The sequence below is a fragment of the Cydia splendana genome, chromosome 3, assembly GCF_910591565.1.
Source record: "Cydia splendana chromosome 3, ilCydSple1.2, whole genome shotgun sequence".
NCBI classification, from domain to species: domain Eukaryota; kingdom Metazoa; phylum Arthropoda; class Insecta; order Lepidoptera; family Tortricidae; genus Cydia; species Cydia splendana.
In genome coordinates this window covers 13,248,440-13,275,209 of record NC_085962.1, presented here as the reverse complement: position 1 = coordinate 13,275,209, position 26,770 = coordinate 13,248,440, and the positions used below count along the sequence as shown (strand labels likewise).

At 40.1% G+C, this 26,770-nt stretch overlaps 2 protein-coding genes across 2 annotated transcripts in view; one reads left to right on the top strand and one right to left on the bottom strand.

Moving 5' to 3' along the window:
• The window catches only part of LOC134806540 (kinesin-related protein 4-like), a 49,718-nt gene extending 46,798 nt beyond the window's left edge, over positions 1 to 2,920 (top strand). Inside the window, exons 27-28 of the mRNA XM_063779839.1 lie at positions 506 to 598; positions 1,805 to 2,920. Of these exons, the coding sequence (XP_063635909.1) occupies positions 506 to 598; positions 1,805 to 1,945 (234 nt within the window). The 3' untranslated portion in view covers positions 1,946 to 2,920. The remainder of the gene's footprint in view (positions 1 to 505; positions 599 to 1,804) is intronic.
• Positions 2,921 to 4,841: 1,921 nt separating this feature from the next.
• LOC134806539 (gem-associated protein 5-like) lies at positions 4,842 to 26,739 on the bottom strand. The gene is made up of 19 exons (XM_063779838.1): positions 26,415 to 26,739; positions 26,152 to 26,311; positions 24,763 to 24,979; positions 23,662 to 24,346; positions 23,330 to 23,512; positions 22,726 to 22,950; positions 21,968 to 22,154; positions 20,303 to 20,459; positions 19,466 to 19,622; positions 13,027 to 13,166; positions 12,614 to 12,738; positions 11,398 to 11,572; positions 9,643 to 9,981; positions 9,245 to 9,392; positions 8,353 to 8,432; positions 7,654 to 7,786; positions 6,803 to 6,889; positions 6,374 to 6,504; positions 4,842 to 5,713 (listed from the first exon to the last, which is right to left on the bottom strand). The coding sequence occupies exons 1-19, from the start codon at positions 26,612 to 26,614 to the stop codon at positions 5,571 to 5,573; spliced, it is 3,672 nt and encodes a 1,223-aa protein (XP_063635908.1). The 5' UTR covers positions 26,615 to 26,739; the 3' UTR covers positions 4,842 to 5,570.
• Positions 26,740 to 26,770: the final 31 nt, after the last annotated feature.

Below are 26,770 nucleotides of genomic sequence, written 5' to 3'. Positions count from 1 at the left end.
CGATAAAATCGGAAAGAACGATTGCAGTTGCGTCAACACTGGACTCCATAGTAAGACTATTTGAGTCTGGCATAGGGACCAACAGGCATAAGATACATTATAGTCTCCTAAAAAAACAAAAATGTCATCAGGATTTGCGAGCATTATCCTAGCGGCATTATCGAAAAAACAGCGTAATGAATTAATATGGTTATCATTGTGAGGAAAATAAACACGCTATATGCAATAGCCGGTCGGCGGCGGCCGGGCGCATAGCTTGCCCTGTCAATCTCTAGAATTGTTTAAAAATTTTGTTTTTTAATGGAATTTTATGCCCTGGATGCCAGCCCTTTAAGACAAATCTCATAGAAAAAGGTGCAAGCTATAATGGCGCCATCTATGCTAAGCTTTGGCAGTTGCCAACCCCATTTTGTATAATATACGCCGTTCGGATAGTTCCGGCTGCGTGAGACACAGCATGGTTCCGCAATTCGGGTCGGGCGTAATTGTTTAGTGTTTGTTGCAGGCGCTGGAGGCGGTGTCGCGGCAGAAGCAGGCGCTGGAGCAGCAGCTGCGCGCGCCGCCCGTGCTCGTGGCCACCGGCAGCGCCATCGTGCAGGTCCGTCTACATCAGGGGCGTCAGGGCCACTCAGTTACGCTCTACGAGCTTGTTAAATAGGGACGATGACTGACAACTCGAATCGACTTCTTTTTAGGGTTCCGTACCCAAAGGGTGAAAAGCGGCCACGTGCGAGTCGGACTCGCCCATGAAGGGTTCCGTAGCAGCAAGTAACATAATAAAATTGCGGTTTACGATTTATGACGTATTAAAAAAAAACTACTTACTAGATCTCGTTCATACAAATTTTCGGTGGAAGTTTGCATGGTAATGTACATCATATAATATGTTTTTTAGTTTTATCATTCTCTTATTTGGATGGTGTTTAGCAAAAATGAGTCATCCCACATCCATTTTGCAATAAAATGTCAACTTTAAGCGTCAATTTTTTGAGTTGACATCTTATTGAAAAATTAATATGGGTTGACACATTATTGCTTAACAGCATCCATTTTAGAAGTTACAGAGGGTGGGGGGTGGGGGGACACATTTTACCACTTTGGAAGTGTCTCTCGCGCAAACTATACAGTTTAGAAAAAAATGATATTAGAAACCTCAATATATATGTATCTATATACCCCACACGTATGGGTTTGATGAAAAAAAAAATAGAGTTTCAGTTCTAAGTATCGGGAACCCCCAAAATTTATTGTTTTTTTTTTCTATTTTTGTGTGAAAATCTTAATGCGGTTCACAGAATACATTTACTTACCAAGTTTCAACAGTATAGTTCTTATAGTTTCGGAAAAAAGTGGCTGTGACATACGGACGGACAGACAGACAGACATAACGAATCCATAAGGGTTCCGTTTTTTGCCATTTGGCTACGGAACCCTAAAAACGAGACCCTGTTACTAAGAATCCACTATCCGCCTGTCACCAGGCTGTATCTCATGAACCGTGATAGCTAGACAGTTGAAATTTTCACAGATTATGTATTTCTGTTGCCGCTATGGCTGGAGCTCCCATACACCAAACGTAATTTTTTGTCATTTTTTTGCGTAAATGGTACGGAACCCTTCGTGCGCGTGTCCGACTGGTTGGTTGGCTTTGGAATTGGCTGGTTTTTTGAAAGAGATTGCTATGAAATAGTAGCCGATGATATCCCTTACCTTGTCAGATTAGCTACTCTTTATACATTTTCCCGACGTATTTCGCTTTAAATGATAATCAAAATAAAGTCTTCTTTTTCTATTACGTTTTCAGAACCAACACTTAACTGAAGTAATTAAAGAAAACCAGAAACTGAAAAGGATGAACGCCAAGTTAATAACCATCTGTAAGAAGCGAGGCAAACCCCTCGGCGAGTCCAACCGCGAGAACGATGACCCCGCGGAGCTGGCGTAGACTGTGAGTCTCGACCGGCATTATGGTGCTTAGTATTATAGTTGGAACAAAATAAATGTTACTATTTTACCAATGTCTGCGTCAAAGGCGCCCATTCTTTTAGTATGTACGACGGGGTTCGAGGCTCCTGACTCAAGAAGCTGCGAATTAAGTTGAGAATATCTTCTGGCAAAGTTGTTTATTGTGAATAAACGAAAAGAAATGAAGCTATTCGTTCAAATATAAATCAGTAGCAGTATTTTATTAGTGTAGTTTTTTATTTTATTTTATGCAGTATTTTATTTTTGTCGCACAACATTTCGAGTTACTATAGCCTCGTCGTATTTATTTCACATTTTAGTCACAAACTTAATTATATGATACTCAGTTGCGGCCCTTTGCCGCGTTTGTACATTTCTAGCAATTATATCTTTAGTATGATTTTGGTATGTCCATATTTTACATTTTAATCCGTAATTTGAAGTAGCAAAATTAACACGTTTGTAATTGATATTATACACCGTGTTTTTTTTGATTTCCGTTAATTTCAAGGGTGCATTCCTGAGCTTAAATCAAGTAACTTTCTCAAAGACACCGATATTCTAATTAACTCCATTTCGGAGATAATCCATAATTTATTTTTTTCCTATAAGGCCTCTACAAGTGTGTACACTTGCCTTAGGGCCGGCTTACATATTGATTAGTGTTTAGAATGAGTTCATACATTTGCTACTAAACTTAAGTACAATCTCGGTCGATTGATGTATGAAATGACATTGATATGTCACAGATTTCAATTGTTTGGTTGAGTTAAATGTAATGCCCGTGTTACAACAACGCTATATGCTACATTTAATTACTTTTTAAACAAAAAAAAAAACAAAAAAGAAAACAAAAAAAAATTTTATTTTTGAAAGTTAACTATGCCATTTAGTTCTTATAAACGTACTTAACTATACCCCGAAGTTAACGGAATTCAATAAAAACACGGTGTATGCATGACAAATTATTTGCAATGTTTCAATATTAATAATGTATGATTTGATGTGTTATACTTGGGAAGCTTAAACAATATGAGGCTATCCCGTCATGCATCGATAATTAAAAATAATTTCTAAGTTGAAGACTGAATGTTAATTGACATTCCAAAAGCATTTTTGCTATGCACGAACCGATCTGCTAGTATAATTTATTGTGATTGCTTTGACTGAAGTGTCTAGAACGAGTCGGTGCCATTGTAGATATTAACGTTCGGCCACACCACTGCTAAAGTGCTTAATTAAAATACGCTGACGGTGCGGAACCGTTTTATGGCAGCGGTGTGGTCGGACCTTTATGTAATTGTAGTATTTAGTCCGTTGACCTGTATTTAAATGGTACAATAATTACTAATATATTAGCGTACTTAATTTGATGTGCCTAGAATTAAACTGTGTTAACGTAAATTAGAATGCTCTGGAAGCAACACACTGACGTTTTATTGAATGAGATAGTAAAACAATTATATTCGTATGAGCCATTGGTTTTAACCACGTTTTAACAAATTGTTAGTCTATGTTGCCGCCACAATTCTGTCGCCTTTTTCCCGAATTTGTAGGTCTGTTTCAACGACAATAGTTTATAACAGTTATTAACCTTTTAACCGTTTAGAATTTTTCATCGAGCGTGCTCGTGAACGGTACGAAGTTTTGTCTTATTTATAAAACTACTGCGAAATAAGCTGGATATTGTATATCTTATATATCAGACTACGGCGGTTAAAACGTTAATACTCGCTTTTTTCTCACACAATTCTGAACTAATTGTAAATAGAACTACTCCTAACTTTCTTCACATTATTTTCAAGAAGTAGCGAAGCGCGTCCAGGAGCGTATTTTAAGATTAGCCTTTAAAGCTAGCCGTCCAAAGCTCGCAGCCTGCTGCCCCTATGGTTCTTTTTGCTTCTAGAATACGTCACTGCACACGCCAATCCCACAAACAATACCTATTGTATTCTGATATCTGGTGGCGACATCGAAATGAATCCAGCACAACAATGCGATTTAAGGTGCCTGCCCTAAAGTCGGCATCCCTAATAAATATAATTGAGTATTTCATAGTAACTTTGCCAAAATTAATTTACATTGATAATGGCAATGAATGTTTTATGATTAATCCTATTTGACGCACATTAATAACTTGCATTTGAATTATTCCAATGTACTATTTTCATTGTGTTAATAAATATTTTAATATCATAACTTTGTTTAATTTCTTATACATATCGGTATTCAGTTCTCCTCGTAAAAGATTATTTTTTAAGTATACCGCACGTATAAAATAACCCGAGCTCCCTATACAATTATCCCAGTTACTGAACTTGAATAGGTATGCACAATCAGAGAATCGCAACACATTTATAAAAAACTCAAAAAAAATATCCACGTTTAAGTAAAAACTGCCGACCTAGCCAAGGTTACAATCGGTATCGCTTCGACAACGAAAAGCATTATGTCTCTCTATCACTCTTCCATATTAGTGCGACAGTGACAGTTGCGTTTCGATCGCTACGGAGCGTAAGCGATCGGCATCTTGGCTACGCGGCTGGTAAGATATAACCGACTCTCCCATATTTACTGATATTATACCCAACCAACACATGGGCATTTTAAAAGTTCCTTCATTGCGTTTGCTAATCAAACGTGAGTCAATCAGCCGCTGCTATTTTTGTACTTTTAAGTACCTATGTATTTTTAATCATAAAAGAAACTAAACACGGGCAGTGTCAGATGGTCAGTGATTGCTTGTTACCAAAGAATATAATAATCACTACTTGTTACCCGTGCACTACAAAGGTTGCCAACAAAACAAAGCCAATAAAATTCAATTGAGAGAACAGACATTACTTTATTCTCAAACTTAAACATTAAACAATGCCTTAATAGTTTAACATGAATTACATACCACAAGCTCATAAATTTAACAATACAACAATATGCATATGTTTTCAACAAAGGTAGATAAAATAGAAAATTGAATCCTGCTCAATATTTTCTACATTTTCAGGCAAATTGTACCTTGTCGTTTGTTAATAAGAACAATTATTAACAATCGATAGAGGTACCTTTTGCCTTAGAATAACAGTTGATGGGGCACATTAACACTTATTATGTTTATATACAATCCAACAAGAAAGAGTAGACATTAATTTTAATTATAAATAATAAATAAAAAAATGAAATTAACAACTTACAAGAATTTTATTGTTGCTGGTAGCCACTGTGGTTCGCTTTTAGTCCCATTTTATCTACTCTTTCTTGACGGACTACCCTGTTTATTTTCGATGCTGAATTGAAATTAGTCTAGGTATTCGTTGACAGGCTAAATATTAATAACATCATTGTATTCGTTTTCGTAATAAAAAGCAAATGACACTCTTTTTGCTTTAGGTACCATGACTTATAATGCAACATCCATTAGTAAAACGGCAGAATCTCCCTTAATATTAAGAAGTTTTTATATTAAGAAATCATATAGACATAGGTCAGCGAGCTTCAAAATTGCATGAACACATAAAAGGAATTCATTCTTGTGACCGTGCACTTTTGCAGCTGGGTGTACATGCAGTTCGCGTTCTAGACGCCATGGGTGTATTTTAAAAGCCTACCTATTCATCATGATCCCCCCCGTTGCCGTCATCTCCGTTAGGTTGGCCTCCGTTCCGCTGCGTCTCTCGCAAGAATAACTCTGCCCTGGAAGGCAGTAGCCTGTCGAGTTCCGTCGCTACGTCCTGGGTGTTCAGCGTCCTGCCTTTTAAATAAATAAGAAACAAATTTATCGAGGAAGCTAAATTACAAATCATTCACCAAATTATATACCTATTTAGGCTCAATTTCCACCTCATGTAGTAAAGAAAGTGTTGCGCTTTATTTTGGCAAATTACGCTTTCTATGTCTATAAAACACCATTAACCCTTTGACCCGCAAATACATCAACTGCCGCGCACGACTACAGCCCAATATCAACCTTAGTTCTTTCGGACAAGGTTCACAATGACGCGTGGCACACGATAGGCGTGGCGTTCACATGGTTAAAAATGCAACAATGATTCTTAATCACGTCTTCAGATTTTTATCAGTTGTCACAACATAAGCATGTAGAAAACCAGCAGCCACAGCAAGTATGTATGTATTTAGTATCGGAATTACAGGAACACAGATGTTAAAAAGTGTTTGGCGGGCATATGACAGGAGGGCAAAGGGCAGGAGTCGACACACTTTGAAGAGCCACCCCCAGTAAAAATGACCGGTTTTTGAACCGCAAAGAGCCACAACTGGTGATTTTAGTGATCCAAGAACTCTTGGGTGCACATTTTTTGGGTGTCTTGAATAGCAGCAATTATACCTTTGAAATGCCGCAGTTTTTTGACCTCTAATTTAATATGATACAAGAATTATGAGTGATATGTACCTATGAGGTTGTCGGCGAGGATGGTCTGGCCGGCGGCGCGGGCGAGCTCCGCGGCGAGGCGCAGGCTGTCCGCGTCGGAGCATTTGCTGAGGCACGTCGCCGCCTCCAGCAGATTCCCTGAAGCGAGGTGGCTGCAAACAAAACACGTTTTAATAAACTTTATAAAGAAAAGAGGCTTTCTTATCATCGAGTTTTTCTGTTTTCGTTGTATGAAATGTTCCCAAATATCTCGAAGACGGCTAGGCCTATTTCGACATTTTTTTGTTTTAGAGGTTTCGCGTCATGAAATCAAGAGAACTTTTGATCAGTCATAAAACTTTCGTAACGTATAAATAAGCAATCACCTAAGATTCAAAATTGTATATAAAGTAGGTAAATGAGTCCAAGGCAAAGGCAAAGCAAGCATATTATAAGTGTTCTCATTCTCACCAAACAGCAGCCATGTCGAATACGCCGGATTGGAGGCAATTCTTGGCCCACGACTCCAGGACTTCGTCTCCAATCGTGTCCATATACCTAAAAATAACATTATTATATAAATAGATAATGAATCACATGGTAGCACAAGAATTTTCACTGCGTTTTGGGTTCAATGTACGCCCTCGGCGTAAATATATCATTTTGTTCGTTTGTGTCTACCATTATTATGCATGTACGGTCGAAAGTATTAAATTTATGACCCATTTCGTACCTTGTCACAGTGATAATCAATATGAAAGTCGCTATAGACCGACCGCTTAAATGAGTCCTCGCCTGCGCGGTACGGGGGCGACGGGGAAGGACGACTAAGGGTGGCGGGGAAGGTGCGGGCGCCTGACACAGTGACAATAGACCTCATACTATTGTCGCTGTGACAAGGTACAAAATGGGTCCTAAATTAATACTTTCGACTGTACCTACCGGTAATTTTAATCTACGAGACGATTACAATAAAATAATATAATAAGTATTTCTATCTATTTAAAGTTAAACCAAGCTAAGTTGGCAGTGATTTTGATAGTGCAGACTGTGCAAGTGTTATTTGGACGTCATAATTTCATAGAAGTTTAACGCTTAAAATAACACTTGTACAGACTGTATGGGCTATCAAAATCGCAGCCAACTTAGCTTGCTCTAACTCTAGCAATCAAATAAACACATTTTTCTGTCTAACCGTCGAGCAGTAGCAAAAAAGAGACGAACAATTTATCTTATCCCGTTTCAATCGCGTAATTAAACTTGAATTAGGAAAAATGTTGGACAATGGTCCTACTTCCTACATAATGGTTAGTAGTGGATACCTGATCCGGCACAGCAAGTAGGCTTCCTTGTACAGTTTGTTCTCGACGAGCGTCTTGACCGCGCCGATCACGTCCTGGAGGCTCAGCAGCGTTAGCACCTTGCGGTACAAGGGCCCGCCATAGTTCCTGTTCACTAAAAAAAAACGTTTGATCAGTTATCATTATCACACTGGTGCGAAACTGAACCCCACTCCGCTGTGAGCGAGATAGAGTATATAGCGAAGACGACATCAGGCGGTCTAGCATAAGTTGCGTTCTCGCGCACGAGTCCATACTTGAAGTCGCGCTTCATGTATGGAGTCGCGCGCGAGAACGCAACTCATGCTAGACCGCCAGAGCGGCGTGCGGATCTGCTTCCAGATTTCTACCCAGGTGAAAACGCGGGCAAAGTCTAGTCCAAAAAGCTCATAGATTCTAAATAGTATGTACATCTGGAAACCTACATAGTTCGAGTTCTATACGAATAGTAGATTTAAACTGCTTTCATGTAATAACCCATACGTGTACTCGTGTAGGTGCTCGCTATTTGGGCAGACTTAATTTGTGGCAAAGTTAGTACGTGCCACTATAAGAGTTATATTTCCATAGGATATAGGCATTTATGTTATTAATTCCACATGTTAAGTTCGTGAATAAAGTATTACGTCCACATTTTGTTATCGCAGTCTGTGGTGACATTATATTCGGCATCACACTTACCGACTAATTTATCTTCCTCGCCGTTAGCGACGAGTCGATCTATTTGAGCCAAATATGATTTAGACGCGTCTTTCCAGTACCTGCAATCAAACAAAGAATTATGAGTGTTTTCAACCTTAAACGAAATAATGATGTCCTATATCAGCATTTCCCAAACTATGGGATGGGTCGCGACGCGACCCATTGGTGGGTCGAGAGCGATTATTGAGTGGGCCCTGAAACTACTAGGGAATGTGCGTTACCAATAATATGTTATGCCCCATTTTTAAGAGGTGGGTCCCCAATTTGGCAGTTTTTGTTAGGTGGGTCTGAGCTCTGAGCCCAGTCAACTTTGGGAACCACTGTACTATATGATGATAATGACATCCTCCCAGATGTATTCGTTCATGGCGACACGAAGACGTGGAGACCAATCAGTCTTGATCGCAGTTCGTCAGCCCGATTTCCGAGTCGCAAGCGCCTCCCACGACTCACATGATATGCTATAAGTCAAACGCTTACCCGAAGCTAGTTCAGAGTAAAACACGGCTTTAGGCAATCTTAATTTTCTTTATGTGGCTCTACATATGTACCTACATATCATTTGGCGCAGTCGGTAGAATATCGTCTACGACGTACTACGATTACATTGTCAAAATCTCGTATCTCGTTCTGTCAATCAAAAGAAAATGGTATGTAACTAATATGTATGGGATGCACACAGTTACCGCGCTTCAACGTTGAGAAGCAGTGTGAGAAAAGTAAATATTTCATAGTTGTGATGATATATGGGACATAGGGGTCGATGCGCCCGCTAGTATGTGTCACTTGGAGGAGGCTAAGCGGCTAGAGGCAAAGCAGGGTGTTCGCGAGTGTGTGTGTGTGTGTGTGTGTGTGTGTAGTACGGTCTCACTTGGAGGAGACGCCGGGCGCGAGGCTCAGCAGGTAGGGGCAGAGCAGGTCGCGCTCGGCGGCGAGGCGCAGCGCCGCGTCGATGTGTCCGCGCAGCACGCACAGCACCAGCCACGACTCCGTGTTGCCCGAGCGCAGGTGGTGCTCCACTGCAATCATTATGTTTTATCAGTTCGCACTTCATGTACCGCTTGTCTGACGTCAGTCTTAAAAGCTTGTGGAGGTCTTAAATTGTTCTGTCGGGCGTCCCGGTAAAAAAACTGAAGCTAGTAAAAGTTCTACGTATATTTGGCAGTTTAGAACGGGGATGCGTGGCCTTAATTTTTTGGCAGCGGCTAAAATCCCCTTCAGATCGCTGAAAGAACATAGATCGTATCGCTGAACTGACGTAATACTTACTCTCCATGTCAAACACTTCATTAACCTCCTTCGAATTACCGAACATCTTGACATAATCGAGATCGTATTCTTCAGTCTCCTCTACTGCCGTCTCCAAATTCTTCTTCACCATATACTTAAGCAGCATCCTCTTGGCTCCCTTTGCCTTTGGCTTTTGCATCTGTTTTGTGATCGTTGGCAGTAAGAATTTCTTCGATATTTTTACTTTCGATTCTAACGTCGCTGCTAAACCGTTGTTTTCAGATTCTGCGGTTTTTGTGTCTTCGGTGGCGTCAGTTTTGATTTCTTTTTTGTCTTTCTTTTTTTTCTTGTCTTTCTTAGGCGCTTCTTCCTTCGTTTCTGTTACGAGATATGAATATATTAGACTTGTTAATTTGAGAGTATTAAAATTAGAGGGCGCTGTGCTGATAGAATACGCGGCTTAAATGACTTTTGGTATGCTTTCATTTTGTGAATGTGACAGTAACCCTAGGTGTAAATCCAAACTTACGTTTCGAAGTTATAAAATAGCAGTAAGTTGACAGTTTAAAACGCGCACAGCTATAGTCTGGCAAACCAATATGTCAGTAGAAATTGATAGGGCGGCAAAGTCAATTATAATTGCCATTTTCTACTCACAAAATAGGGATATGACTGAGATGACACATGTTGAATTTTATAACAAAATCTAGTTAAATAGATAGAAAATTAGTATTTTATCATATAAATAAATGTGAAATGTGCTATTTTTATGGTGTGTAAATGAAAGCAAAGGCAAAGCTCCGGCTTGTCCAGGAAAAGCTATAGCACGTTAGCACAGAAAACAAAGTGAAATTAAACTGTAAAAATGTGGTGTCTAAAATGCTTGCTGTGGGAACCTATTTTGGAGTTAAATGGTGAACAAAAATTATATTAAAGAACTTTATTAATAACTAAAATCCTGCCTAAGGATAGTTTGTGGCTAAATCTAAACCCGTGACTTCTGTGTGAACCTCTAACTTGATTTACCTAATGTGACACCTAATTATTGAACTTAGCTCAGTGGAAAGCTGGGCCGCTTAAGAGGTCCAGAATAAAACTTCACACAGAATTCCCTTATTTAAAAAACTAATTTATTTTAACACTAAGTACTATGTACTTATATGACAACCCCGACACAGATAAGCATCAAGACGTGCATCTGAATGCAACAGATTATGAATAGAAGTGCAACCAGTCGAGTTTGTTTAGGAAATGATAAAAAAGACACGACCTCAAAGTTAATTTTTTTAACTTTCAAAAAGGAAAAAAATAATGGTACCACCCATTCGATTCCTTGCATTTTATTAAAAAATAGATTATATAGCAACTATACATATAGATATTGTGTCGAGTATAGACGACACGACATACCTCGGTAGGCCTCGGCGAGGTGTAGGCGGGTGTCCCATAGCCGCAGGCAGCAGTCGGCGCCGCCCGACAGCACGTGGTGCGGCAGGGAGGGTTGGGCGACCCACGCCGCGCCCAGCGCCGTGCCGCCATGCCCGCCGAATATCGACACACAGGTGTATAGATATTGTGTCGAGTATAGACGACACGACATACCTCGGTAGGCCTCGGCGGGGTGTAGGCGGGTGTCCCACAGCCGCAGGCAGCAGTCGGCGCCGCCCGACAGCACGTGGTGGGGCAGGGAGGGTTGGGCGACCCACGCCGCGCCCAGCGCCGTGCCGCCATGCCCGCCGAATATCGACACACAGGTGTATAGATATTGTGTCGAGTATAGACGACACGACATACCTCGGTAGGCCTCGGCGGGGTGTAGGCGGGTGTCCCACAGCCGCAGGCAGCAGTCGGCGCCACCCGACAGCACGTGGTGCGGCAGGGAGGGTTGTGCGACCCACGCCGCGCCCAGCGCCGTGCCGCCGTGCCCGCCGAATATCGACATGCAGGTGCCCGCCTCCACGTCCCATACCTGACCGGAAACATAATGCTTTACCTCAAGTCCCGCGGCCGCGATATCGCATACGCGTCGCGTATACAAAATGTACGAATAAATAAGCCTAGGAGTTAGATATTTTTCATATTGTCTATGGCTGGGACTAGAGGGGTTAATTCTAATGTAATTTGGAAAGGAATATCAACTCGAAACTCTTCCAAGATTATTGTTTAACGCATGGAAATTATTAGAAATATAAGATATTCTGCTGTCTCTAAAGATAGAAACAACAATAGTAGATTCGTAATTCTTTATCATTTACAAATGCCGGATATAGAAAAATAAAACTGCTTAAAAGGCCAATATTTTCCAAATAAGAATGTTGATTATGTTCTAACAACGTAGGAGTTGTAAAAGGTTTTATTTTTTGCTAAGAGATCTTGAGTTTGCAAAGTTAAGAAGGGCCGTGCAGCGATAGGCTTGTATAGCCATAAGCCGAAATGCATTGGCCGTCTCACCCGCTCTTGACACAGCCTTGCAACCATCATCCGTCAGGGATGCAGTGGCCATTGATAATGAAGTCAAACTATGCCAGATAAGCCTTAAATATACGAGAATACCGAATGAGACGGACCGAAGGTCACTGAGAACTCTATAAAGCGTAAACGTAGAAGATTGGGATGACACAACCTTATTATGTACGAATACGATTATTATAGGGCGTATTACTGCAATATTCTGCCGCAAGAGTGCAGCACTAGCGCCTATCGTAAACCATAGACATCCATCAGATAGAGTAACTTAGACATACTGTGCCTTATACTGTTTTTTGACAAGTTTTCAAAGATAATAAAATCTGACATTGATGCATCAAGGCTGTTTGTTTACAAATTTAGTTATCTGCCTCTTTATCGGTCGAATATGCAAGTGTGATAGAGAAGTTAGATTAACGTCCCTCAAATTGTGATGGATTGTGGTTGTGGCGCCCCCTATGCAGAGTTTCGCGTAATATTCCCTATTACAGCCTTATTATGAGAGTGAGATTGATATACATTTGTATAGTGAGAGCCGCCTTACCCTCACGGTGCCGTCGTGCGAAGTGGACAACAGTTTCATTTCATGATGCGGGCTCCAAGCCACTTGCAGGACCGTGTTCGTGTGTCCGGTGAGCCGCTTGAATTCAACCAGTTTCGGATGGGTTCCTGACGGAAAATATATCGCTTGTGAGTTGCACACTAATGTAACACGTTAAGAAGTATGACTCTTTTAATTAGTATTATATAAAGGGAGGATTCGGTAGATTTTCTTAAAATTATTGCATTTTCAAGTGTTTTATTAAAAAACTTTCTTTTTTTATATGTTGCTCCTTCCAGATTGGCAAAAAAGCACTAAAACTAACGTTACTTTATTACTTAGCCTGTGATTGCCATCTTTCCCGCCTCGAAAATAATGTACAATTAAGCCCACAAACCTATAAGTGACTTAGGTACCTTCTTTATCGACAAACTCCAATATAACGACCGAATTCGCCTTGTCCTGTGAGCACACTGCTATTAAATTTTTGTGTTGAGACTCTTCGTTGGAGAAGGAGGTCTGCTGTGGATGCCATTCGATGGTGTGTATCATTTTACTAAAACAAAATACGTAATTTCATTAAATTATAACTCATAGGTTTATAAAATTAGGACCAGATATCAATTCACTACACTTATATCGACCGGGATATGAACCGTGATTACCTTTTGTACCGAGCTCCCGATATTTCGACGCAGTTACATGCATCTTGTTCACGGGTAATAATGTAGTAAATAAAGGTAGTGGACCCCGCAGTAATTCCTCAGCCAGAAAAAACTTTACAGTATGATAAAGTATCAATAAATAATAAGTATTGTATAAATATCCAAAGAATAATAATAATAGAATTAAAGTAAATACCTAAAGTCTCAAATCGTTAATATCTTTTTACAGAAAAATGCTCCGTTCAAACTTTCTTCACCGGACATATTCATGTAACGTATTGCAACAATATATGAAATATCCAAAAAAATATCCCAGCAGAAATACCAATATTAATAAAATATAATTTTTTGGTGTGTCTTGGACCGGAAAATTGCTCAGTCTAATTTTTTCACTGGAATGCCAGCTTATTGCCGTTTTATACCTACAAAATGAAAATCCAAAAAAATTCCCATGTAACTATACTATTTTCAGAAATTGCCTTTTTACTCGCTGTGGAAAATTTCTCTATCCATTTTATTTATTGAATTAAGTTCACAGTTTTCTTTCCATTCATCTATAAAAACATCCAAAAAAATAACGAGCGTATTAAAAACGAAACATAACGGGAACAGTGTGTAGGGAGTGGAGTACAAGCGGGGTGCGTGAGCGGTACCGGCCGCCGCCCGCGCGCGCGCCGCGCCTCGCCCTATACTACCCGGCGGTGCACGGTGGCGGCTTGCTGCTTTTCTATACTAAAAAACGTAATTCAAGACCAAAAAAACTTACTACAATGTTGCCACTGCTGCAATATTTTTTTTGTAAAATATACTTGGTCAAGCAAATCTTGTCAGTAGAAAAAGGCGGCAAATTTAAAAAATGTAGCGAAGGATTATCGTCCCGCTAGAAGCACAAGGACGCTAATCTGCACTAAACTGCTAAAGGAAGACGGTACATTATTGCGTAACCGCGGGATGGATTTATCTTCGCTTCCAAAATTTCGGTGTCCTGGATGATATTTCTTTTGGATATTTTGGATTTAAGTGTATACGTGACTACTCAGTATATATTTAAAAAGAAATCAGGCTGAGAAATTTTCCACTCTCAGTTTTTAATAGTTCTAAAATACATAAATTTGGGTATGCATTGTTTTTGGATTTTCTTACCCTCTACGCTAAATTATATTCTAAGATCATATAAGAAGAAAAAATTGACAGAGCAATTTTCCGATGAAAATGAGCACCAAAAAAAGGAATTATCATAAAAAAATATTCTCATGTCTCCAAATCGGGTCACGTGGCGACTATTGCTCTTGAAGATCGAAGAACTGTCAATGCCGATTGGTATATAGGCGTTTGTTTACCGATTGTTTTTGCTGAACTGCGAAAAAATAACCCTAACCGCCGTATTATACTACACCATGATAATGCCAGCCCTCATACTGCTCAGAAAACAAACGACTATCTGAAGGGCGAAAAAGTCGAATTACTGGACCATCCTCCGTACAGCCCCGACCTAAGTCCCAACGATTTTTTTACTTTCCCGAAAATAAAGAATCGGTTGCGTGGTCAGCGTTTTCAGACCGCGGAAGAAGCAGTCCACGCTTATAAAATGGCCATTTCGTCAACCCCCAGTTCAGAGTTCAATAACTGTTTTGAAAACTGGTTTCAGAGAATGAAAAAGTGCATTAAACACAAAGGAGAATACTTTGAAAAACAATAAAAGTACTTTTATTTCATTTAAACGCGTATTTTTTCCAATTCCCGAAACTTTCAGGGCAACCTACGTATAACCTGGACGAATACTTTGGTAAGATATTTGATTAACATAGACCTTATAATTGCACTAATTTTATTTTATCTTGATTTTTATTGTTCTGGACTGTTATTATTATTGTTTGTAGAATCTTCTGATGCTCGGAGTAAATAACTATGGAGTAGAGACGCGCACTAATTTCTATCTGAAAAATTCTGTCGTTTTTGGCGCGGGGGACGAGGTAACGCACACAAATAATGTTAACACTAATGCATTTTTAGCATGCGTCGCTACACACGCACACGACAAAATTATCAAACACTAGCAAAAACTATATTCACACAAGTACAAGAACAAACACAGACAACCCTGTCCGTGAACGAGATGACGTCAGTTCTAAGTAAACCTAGATAGTGCGAGGGACGCGCCGATAATATTGTCGATATTTTATTGACAATGAATTTTAATTTCTGCTTTTATCAATTATAATAATATTACAATATCAAGTCTTTCTACCTTTCCGGTGCGCCAATACACGCTTCATTGAGCAAGCGATTGAGCAGAATCGGGGGTCAAAAGTTTTTGTCCAGTCCCTTGGAAGAAGCCACCTGACGAAGCTGACCACAACTGGTGGGGCTGTTGTATCGTCCCGGTCGGGGATTCTCTCTGAAATCGAATCCTTCTATGGCCAGCTATACGCTTCGCATGCATCTCAACCAGATCCCGAAAATGAGGATTCTAGAGCCACATTGATCCGCCACTTTACCGAAGACTTGCCAGAAATCAGCACTGACGAAATCGAGATGGCCCTCAGACAGCTAAAAAATGGAAGAGCCCCCGGCGAGGACGGCGTTACAACTGAGCTTCTGAAAGCGGGAGGCAAACCTGCACTGAAGGAGCTCCAGAACATCTTTAACGCCGTTCTCTTCGATGGGAGAACTCCAGAGGTGTGGAGTAGGAGTGTTGTCGTGCTGTTCTTCAAAAAGGGAAATAAGGCCCTATTGAAGAACTACCGACCCATTTCGCTCCTAAGCCACATCTACAAGCTGTTTTCGAGGGTCATCACGAACCGCCTAGCACGAAGACTCGACGAATTTCAGCCACCGGAGCAGGCCGGATTTCGAGGAGGATACGGCACCATAGACCACATCTTCACAGTGCGGCAGATTATACAGAAGACTGAAGAGTATAATCGGCCCCTGTGCTTAGCATTTGTGGACTATGAGAAAGCCTTTGACTCCATTGAAGTTTGGGCTGTTCTGGATTCCCTGCAGCGATGCCAAGTCGACTGGCGATATATCCAAGTGTTGAGATGTCTGTACAACGCAGCTACCATGGCCGTCCAAGTCCAAAACCAGCAGACTAAGGCTATCCCCATGCATCGTGGTGTGAGACAAGGGGATGTGATTTCCCCCAAATTGTTCACAAATGCATTGGAGGATATGTTTAAAACGCTCGACTGGAAGGAACATGGTATTAACATTAATGGCGAATACATCTCACACTTGCGATTTGCGGACGACATCGTCATCATGGCTGAGACGTTGCAGGATTTAGAGCATATGCTGACCGGTCTAGCTGATTCTTCTCAACGCATAGGTCTCCGGATGAATTTGGACAAAACGAAAGCTATGTTCAACGAACGTGTTGCTCCGGGACCTATTGCAGTACAAGGGGCTGTTCTCGAGGCTGTTCAGGAATACGTCTACCTCGGGCAAATACTGCAGTTAGGAAAGAACAACTTCGAGAAAGAGTCGAATAGAAGGATACAGCTGGGCTGGGCAGCATATGGGAAGCTGCGTCGAGTCTTCACGTCATCAATCCCACAAAGTCTGAAGACAAAAGTCTTCAATCAGTGCGTCCTACCCGTGATGACATACGGAGCCGAAACGTGGACACTCACGGTAGGACTGGTCCATAAATTCAAAGTCGCTCAGCGAGCTATGGAAAGGGCTATGCTCGGAGTCTCTCTGAGGGATCGTATTCGAAATGAAGTCATCCGTCAGAGAACTAAAGTCGTCGACATAGCCCACCGGATTAGCAAGCTGAAGTGGCAGTGGGCCGGTCATATTAGCCGTAGAACCGATAACCGTTGGGGTAGGCGAGTTCTGGAGTGGAGACCGCGCATCGGCAAACGTAGCGTAGGACGCCCTCAGACTAGATGGAGCGATGACCTTCGCAAGGCGGCTGGCAAGAGCTGGATCAGAGTTGGCGCAAATCGTGCTCAATGGCGTGCAATAGGAGAGGCCTATGTCCAGCAGTGGACGAGAGTAGGCTGTTGATGATTGATGATGATGATTGATGAAGTCTTTCTACCAGCATTTTACTAACTTTCAATTTTTGTATTGTTTTTAGATGTTGTTCTAATAGTTTGTCAATTTGTTTAGGGCGAATCTTGCAAGCTGATATAGAATGATTTTTTATTATCAGTTCATTAGTTAATATTTTACATGTTGGTTTACTTCTGAAAGCAATGCAATATCCTATTGAGCATGCAGATCTGATGACAGAGATGGAACGCGGCCATAGGATGTCATTTAAGGGATATTGAGTAGGGGATAATTAGTATATATATCGGCGGTAGATCGTAAAATCGGGCATATCGAGATATTCCTAGGCATATCATGAAACTCCGCCATTTAATAATCTGCCTTTTGCATTTTTTGCCACTGCTAGTGCTGCATTCTATGTGGCATTTGGAGCAGAATGCGTAGGTGCTAGGTAGGTACTAAAATCATACGCTACCCAAACACGTACTATAAGTAGGCTGTCAAGCCATTTCAATGGTTATCATTTGCTAAAATGTAGGACATCCTACTTATTCGATATGCCTAAATGTTGAGGTTTGCACGGTATGGCTGGTGATCACTAGTCAGAACATGACATGCCGGCGTTTCACGATCTGCTTAGGAATATCACACCTTGAAGTTAGCACGATATGGCGGGTGTTCGCTAGGCATCATGACCATCTGTATATTATTCATTATGTTTATATCGATATTACCGATATTGGTTTTTATAGTGTCCCATCACTAATATTGGTACGGTGATACCAGAGTAATAAATTAAAAGTGCCTATTTATGGAAAGTGACAGCCGTAAATACCTTAAATTAATAAAATATTTGACATGTTAAATAAAAATATATAGCTGGTCAAGCAAATCTTGTCAGTAAAAAAGGCGCGAAATTCAAATTTTCTATGGGACGATATCCCTTCCCGCCTACATTTTTCAAATTTGCCGCCTTTTTCTACTGACAAGATCTGCTTGACCAGCTATATGTAGACACTAAAGGAAAAATTAATTTTCAAAAAATAGTCTATCGGTAATTTTACGTTATTTAGGGGTTGTGCACAAATCACGCGAGATGTTTTCGACTACTTTTTGATCCCCCGTCCCCCTTTTCTTTATTCTTATAGATCTATTTATTTGATTAAATAGATTAGGTTGATATGAAACTAAGGTGTTATATAAAAATAATGTGTTAAATAAATTATATAACAAAAAGCAACGCAAATAGGGCGTATTACTGCAATGTTCTGCCGCCAGAGTGTAGCACTAAGCTAGCTAGTAAATTTTCTCTTTTCTCTTTATCGCTCAAATATGCAATAGTGATAGAGAGGTTAGAGTTAGATAACGAAATTTAATATTTCGTGTTCCGCGGCGGACCCCCAGATTGTGATGGATTGTGGTAGTCGCGCCCCCTACGCAGAGTTTCGCATAATATTTCCTATTAGAAATTCTACTCGTACCTAAATAATATTTAGAAAGTCTTCTTTAGAATTACCCTAAATTAGATCTAATACCATATCACTGGTATCACTGTCAGATTGACAATGTTTTTTAGTTATTTGCAAAGTTAATGCACTATTTGATAATATTTAGATGTAATAGTACCTACATATGATAAGAAACGTGTTCTTTTTGTAGACTAGACGTTTTCGATCTCATTTTGAACGAGAAAACGCTGCAATTCCGCATTTTCGGCTCCTATCATTCCGCTTAGACTGACGTTTGCTGAATGGCGTATGACGTGTGGCAACTAGTTTTATATAACCTCCTTGACCGGCGGCCGCGGACTTTTTGCAGAGGGGAACGCCTGTTAATGGCCGCTCCATAGATATTTACTCCGAGTTCTGATGTGTTGTATTAATCTGTATAATTATTCATTTTTATTCTTATCGAAATGACATTATCAATTTTATTATGTGCTATTTATTTTCTATATATTTGTTTTTGTTTTTTTTTTATTACTTTTTTTCTGTTTTAATTGGTTTGATACTGTGTATCCACTACTGCATGGACTATTTCTTATTCGCAATAAAGATATTGAGTATTGAGTCCCCCACCCCCGGTCCCGATCCATATAAGTCCGGTCGATATATTAAGTCTAGTGAAACTAACCGTGACACATTCAAAACAGTTATCAATTTTCAAAAAATAAAAAAATGATGGGTACCTGCCGACGAAAGTCGCCGCCAGCAGGCTGGCTCCTTGCTCTTGGAGCACGGCTACGCCGCCCGCGTCGCTGCCGACACACATGAGGCCCTCGCGCACGCGCACGGCGCTCACGCCCCACGCCGCGCCCTCCACCGACACAGGCACCGGCGTCCCGGCTGCAACAACCATAAGCAGTCGGTTACGGATCGGATCATCATCATCATCATCATCATATCAGCCAGAGGACGTCCACTGCTGGACATAGGCCTCCCCCAAAGAGTGCCACAATGACCGGTCTTGCGCCACCCGCATCCATCGACCTTTACCAGGTCGTCAGTCCACCTTGTGGGGGGTCTACCCACGTTGCGCCTTCCGGTACGGATCGGATTACTGGATGAAATACTCTGGAAAGCCAATTTTGTCAGCAGAACAGGCGCTTGTAATGCTTGTATGGAAGATCAGACCATCGTGCCTACATTTTTCAAATTTACCACCACTTACTACTAACAAAGCTAGCTTACCTTGCTTTAAAAAAGACAAGTGAAGTTAAAAAGGGACTCTATTTATTGTGTTTTTTTGGCTGATACCCCAGCTCGTACCAATGAGTTTTTCGGACGTTATGTAAGATAAAATCATTTGATATTTACCCGTCGCTTTTCCGTGAAGGAAACCGGAGTAATCTTAACCTAAGGAAACTAGAGTTAAGATCTCAGATGGTCCCTTGAGCCGTGGCAAAAAAAAAACAAGACAACGAGAGGAAGATGATGTGCATATTTTTGGCCCTTCACCCATATCGATATTTTAGCCCTCAATTACGAGTATTATCCTAAAAATGAGGTTCGCCTGCAGTGCTTACGTTCGTCTGGTCGCTCTAGTGCGTAGGCCCGCAGCTCCTGGCGCGCGGCCGCGTACAGCCGCGCGGCGCCCCAGCCCAGCGCGTACACGCCGCCCGCCAGCCCTGAGCCCAGTGCGCGCGCCGGACGCTCAGCCGTGCCTGCCTCCAGCAGCCCCACCTACGGCCGACCAAACATTATGACTCCTCTACACTACCGGCGATGATAGACGATGACTGGCGTGGATGATAGTGTAGAGGGCTACTCGGCAGTCCCCGCCAGTCATCGTCTATCATTGCCTGCGACCCGAGAGTTATCGGTTTTTCAATTCAATTCAATTCAATTATTTATTTCAATTCCAGAGATCCATAATATTGTTAGTAGGTACAACAAATCTTAAAATTAATTAAGGTTAGTGACATTAAAATTACAAAATATTAATAATAAACCTTTCTACATACTAAAAAATAAATATAACTAGGCAACCTAAATGCACCACTTCTCAGCATCTGTGGCTGCCACATGCAGTCCATTCCAGTGCAGGATGCCATTGGTACTGCCGAACAGTCTCTGCATAAGTGACGCCGATCTGTTGCGTATAATTGCATAAAAGTCATCTGTGTGCGCCTCCGCGAACATTCGGGACGCACTACAGTGACGTGGCAGCCCCATTAGCATCCTGAAAACGTTGTTATATTGTATTCGTAGAGCATTGTATGCTCGCTGAGTATAGCTGGCCCACAGGCTGCACTGCTTTTTGGGCACACGTCCAAGGGAATCACCGGGTGGTTGCTACTCCAGGCGATAGTGAGGATGCTTACTACTACTATTCAAAATTAAAAATGATAGACGAACCAAGGCAGTGATTTTCTACTTTAAAATTTATTCTAAGCTTAATAAAATCATACGCAGACGTTACTGCTTGCTAAAAATTAAGATAGACGAATGATTTCCAAACCCCTTCAATGATACCCTACTCGGCATAGTAGGTACGTCGATTTTTACCATAGATTTAATATATAGAGATCCCGTCTCAGCGAGCTGTCACTGTTGCCACTTTTGTTTAGTGTACGATTAACAATGAGGCCCACCTTGCTGTAGCCATGTCGATAAAGTCATATCGATAAACTATCGACATTTCTTGCAATTTTAATTTTACTTCAAAGGTTTAACGATACCTAAAATGAACAAAAACGCTTTTATTCTTTATTGTGGTTATCAGATCACAATTTTATCGTCACGCCCCAGCAGGGAACCAAGGGAAAGTTCAGATATTTAATTAAAATACATAAATACCTACTAAAACATGTGTTCCGCAATAATTGAATTATTTTATTACATTATAATATATTCATTATCCATTAGCATTTCAATTATGTTCATGTTTAACGAAGATATTGAAGCTTCAATTAATCGCTATTTCGTTCCGCTGTGTAGCGTTTATCGATATATAACATGATTAAAATCGATTTTTCACATCCCTAAAAGAGCACACATATACGCTTTTATGCACACATACACAGCCTGGGCGCATCAAAAAAGGCAACACTTGATTTGAAGTCCATCTTGTCAACAGTATGGTTGTCCTTTTTTGACAAACGGCATTTTTAAAAGAGCGAGGAGAGAGAAATGATACTAGTTGCTGCGCCGTGAAAGAGAACAGAAAACGTTGGGCCCTTGATTTTTACCCTAGATTCAGCCGTTCCAAACGCCAGCAAGTTCTCCCTTGTAGGATGCCAGGCCACGGTGAGCACTTTGCCCTGCACGTGCTGCCAGTAGGTGACGACGCGGCCGGCCGACAACTTGCCCTCCGCCTCCTCGGCCTCCTCGGCCGTCCACACGCGGACGGCACCGTCGCCTACGCTCACCGCTACCCTAAGAATAGTATACAAATTTAGCCTACACTAGTCAAAGTTATTATGCTTTATCTACTTTTGGCGGCGGTCACTCAGGCAAGTCCAATATTACGTTTAGTATAAATAGGAGTAAAGTGATAATTGTCTTGTGACACATAATCATCATAATAATATTTAGCACCATTTACAACAATGACTATTCTCGAAGCGTTATGGGTATTGTCAGTCTTTCTAACTTACTAACTTGTTCCAGTTTCTAGCATCGATAATCGTAACACAAAACAAAATATATCAAGAATAACACCTGCATTTGCAACGTGTTTAATGATAATAATGATCCTAAACATGATTCCTGTAGAAATTTTGGCTAGTTTCACAGCAAAGGGATAATAATAACCAACGTTGTTATGTTTTTCTTTCAGCACTGGTGTAACAGATCTGGACTCAACTGGAAAAGAGGGCTGTTTATCTATGAAGTACCGCCAAATTTACTAGTGAGCGGTTCTGGACCACATTCTAGGTGATAAGCTAGGGTTCGACGCCAATAATGGCAAAGTGCGGTTTCGTCATTAATTTAGTTAGGTACTTACTTGTTGACATCATACGGACAATATTGCACGTTGTAGACGAAGCCCCCACAGGTGTTGTACACGGTGGTGGAGCGGTCGCACAGGCTGTAGCGGACGAGCGAGCGGTCCTGCGACACGCTCCAAGCGACGGGCGCGGCGGTGTTCGCCCGCCAAGCGTTGGTGGCCACGCAGTGCAACCCACGCTTATGCAGAGTGTGAACCAGCTTCGTTACGAGCTTGTTCTTGCTGTTACAAAAAAGCAAAAAAATTACATTAATGAACCCGATATCTATACAGAACTCATTCACATGTTGCACCCAAGTCACTGCCAAAATTGAATAGGGTACACTCCCTAAATGCAATCAGAAAAATGAAAATAATGTAACAGTTACATTCATGTATACAATAAATATTCTAATTCTTATAGAAAAAGGTGGATGCTTGGTATACAATGGTGGCTTCATTGCCCTTATTATCACCAGCTGATAGGCCGCGGACTGGACGCACGCGATCGGCGGCGCGGGCAGTGCTGTCCAAAACAGCATAATTTGACCGAATCACAAGAAACACTGTTAACAGTATAGAAAAAAAAAGTGTTCAGCAAATATTAAGGAAATAGCCTTACCAATCAGGTTTCAGTGGGTTGCACTCCAACAACTGGTTCTTCCCATCAGCTATCAGCAGCAACTCAGGCTGGCACCAAGCCAGTGTGGCCCAAGAATTCCTAAAGCGGCCTTGTTGCTGCTTCCCGGCGGTCAAGGCGCAGCTGGCCACAAGCTTGCCCGTCTTTGACCAGATGCGAACACCACTGGAAGAATGTTAAAGATAACTATAAAAATGTGCAGAGTATATAATAATAATAAGTATGTAAGCAGTACAACAAATAGAGAATATTTGAGAAGATTCACAAAAACCATGATTTGATTTGTCGATCTAAACATCATAAAAAATCTTTACCCATGTTTCCCAATTGTTGCTAACAAATGCTTATGCATGTGCACACTAGACACAGCACTAGATTCCTCTTGCTCCTCCCTACTACAACTGGTATCTTCTTGACTAGACTCACTTATAACCTTACTACCACTAGGTAACTCTTTTGGACCACTTTCACTGTTTATATCACTTTTCTCGAGTGCCTCTACTAAGGACTCTATTGAGGGCTCTGGTTCATTATTTTTCTTTAGTATAGCATCTTTAAGCTTCAAGCATTCAGCCAAATAATCATTCTGTTCATTGGGTTCCTTGATTTTTACTAGTATATCCTCCGGTTCATATTTTTTGTGCCCAAATTCATCAGCTTCATGGTCTTTATAGATATCAAACATGTCATCTTCGGGAACAACTACAAAATCTTCAAAACTGTCTTGGGGAAGATCCTTTTTGATTCCAGAAGTATTCTTTTCTTCTATGTCTTGTTGCTGCCTGATTCTTTCCATTCTATCAGAGGCACTAGACTTTTGAGGCTCTTTCTGAGCCGCTCCCTTCTTTGATTTGGACTTGTTAGGTTTTTCAGTAACAATGCCAGTTCTTTGGGACTTGTCTACCGATTTCTCAACTTGGATTTCATATTGGGGACACCAGCTCACATTCATGATTTCGTCATCTTGGCTGCGAACTTTGTAGATAAGGCTGCCAGCACCTATGTTTAAAATAATTTAATTAAATATAATATAATGTGTAATAGACACATAATCATAAATTCATGTTTTGGGTTTGTTTTTTGCCAGTTATTTCTCTATTAGTATTTAAGTGAATTAGAGCATAGATACAGACTTTGCCATAATTATTGGGCATGTGTTATTTCATATTAAAAATATATTTGGTACTTTTAAAAAAATCTGTCTTCAGTCTTGTAATATAAATAGTAACCTAGAACATTTTAATGTTATCTTTTTTTAATACACTTTTATTTATCATCAATTTATTTTATTTTGTTATAATGAGCTTCAAAAAACTACTGATATTGAAAGTATGAGGGAAAATGGTACTCAAGACTGTTGAACAGTTCCCACAGTTCTTATTAAATACAATAGTCTCAATTATAAACCATCTTACCATTCAAATCCACCACAAACAGAACTCCCTGCTTGGTACCAATGGCCACATTTAGTATGTTGTGATGGGAGCAGGCCATGCATGTTGGCTTGAATGTCTTTAACATGTTGTTGAATGTTTTTACCACATTGGCATTTAGGTCCCATTTAACAATGTTACCAAAACTGCCCACTGTTACAGCATACACTTCATTACTGTATGCAACACCAATTATTTCCTGTCAAAACAGCAAAATATATAAGATAAAATCTATAAGTAACATAACCTTATATTATAGTTCGTTTTTTTTAGCATTAGAAATAAGGTAAACAATCTTGATGTGTCTTTTAATTGAAAAACACATTTTAAAAATAAGTTACGGCAAATATGTAACAATTATGAATCTAATATGATCATTTATCTGTCCTTGGTCCAGCGGGTGCGAGCCAGCCCCAACACAGTCCTGGCGATGATCGCGGACAGACTGGACTGTCCTTAGATCATGCACTGCTGTGACAGGCATGTAATTAAGACTGGGATAGGATAGGATAAAAAAAACAAGGACTAAGTCATTTGTAGCTTTTATTGTATTATTTATTGTTTAATTTATTCCAATTTTAATAGTTTAAATTCAATTTTAATTTTTAATTATTAATTTTAATTTTTGTTTATATTTATTTTATTAGTATTAACAAAAAGAATAGATAGTATAGAGGGGTCCTGTCATTGTAAATTTTGTAGTCACTGTAAATTTACTGCCATCTATCGACACACAACTAAAACTCAAAATGAAAACGTATAGAGTTATCAAAACATGTATATATATGGAAAAATGATTTTATTATTTTTATATCATTTTGATCCATGTTCATTCACTGATATCTATGTGTTAAAATTGTTAAATATGAAACGGTGTCGTCACGCCATCTAGCCGAGGATAGGCTAAAGGTGTGTGCGCCATCTATTCGAGAATGACTTTTGCTTCAATTCCGAGGCACGTTTTTTCCTTAGACTTTATTCGTCTTATACGAAGTTACATATGTCTTTGGTATTAATTAATAGGAATTTTTAAATAATTATTTTTGACATTTGTTGACAACCAATTATGAGCCTTGTAGCTTGAAATAAATGAATTATATTTTTATCTTATTTTATTTATATTCTTCTGCTTTCATAAGTAATAGTTACTGATTTTTAAAAAGCATTTTTCAATTAAAAGACATGTCAAGATCGCTTGCCTTCTTTAAAGTTCTTTTTAATGCTAAAAAAACGAACTATAGCTACAGCTTTTATTATGTAAGAATTATTTTATTTATTGAGGGTAGATTTTAAGCAATTTACCCTTATAAACTGTTACAAAACCCTTAACTAAGTAATTACTTAAAAAAAAGATACAAAATCAATAGGTACCTCTTTCTCATGAGCGTGGATGTCATGACTAAGATTGGATTTGAATTTTATTCCTCCATTTGTATCCTCTAAACTCCATTGTTTTACAGAGCCACTAGCACTTCCCGTCAGCACCAGCTTCTTCTCTGGCCACTCAGGTGATATGTCGACACTTACAATCCTGAATAAAATAAATAAATCTATATCAAATCTATCTCACTAAAGACAGTAGCAATGTTTCTGCTATTTAAAGTGGAACACTGTAATTAAACTAAAGTTCTTACTTGTCCGGATGTGCTCTGTTCAAGACATATGCAGTATATTGCTCGGCACCTTCAACCACGCCATTCGCATCAGCTGGCACAGGCTTCAAGACACAAAGACTTTTGCTTGGACCGCCGTAAGCTAGCCAACCGTCGTTGCTCACCGCTAAACCTGACACTTGGAACCAGTTAGGCGAGGGAAATAATACTGTTTCATCCATTTTTCGTAGTTAAGTTAAGAGTAATTTCACTAACTTTCGTTAAGTTACAAAGGCACAGAAAAATTTACGCGCGCTGCTGTAATCCGTTGTGGTGCACGCTTTTTTGTTTTCATTAAACGAAACGAAGTGACAATAGTGACATGACAATTGACAGTT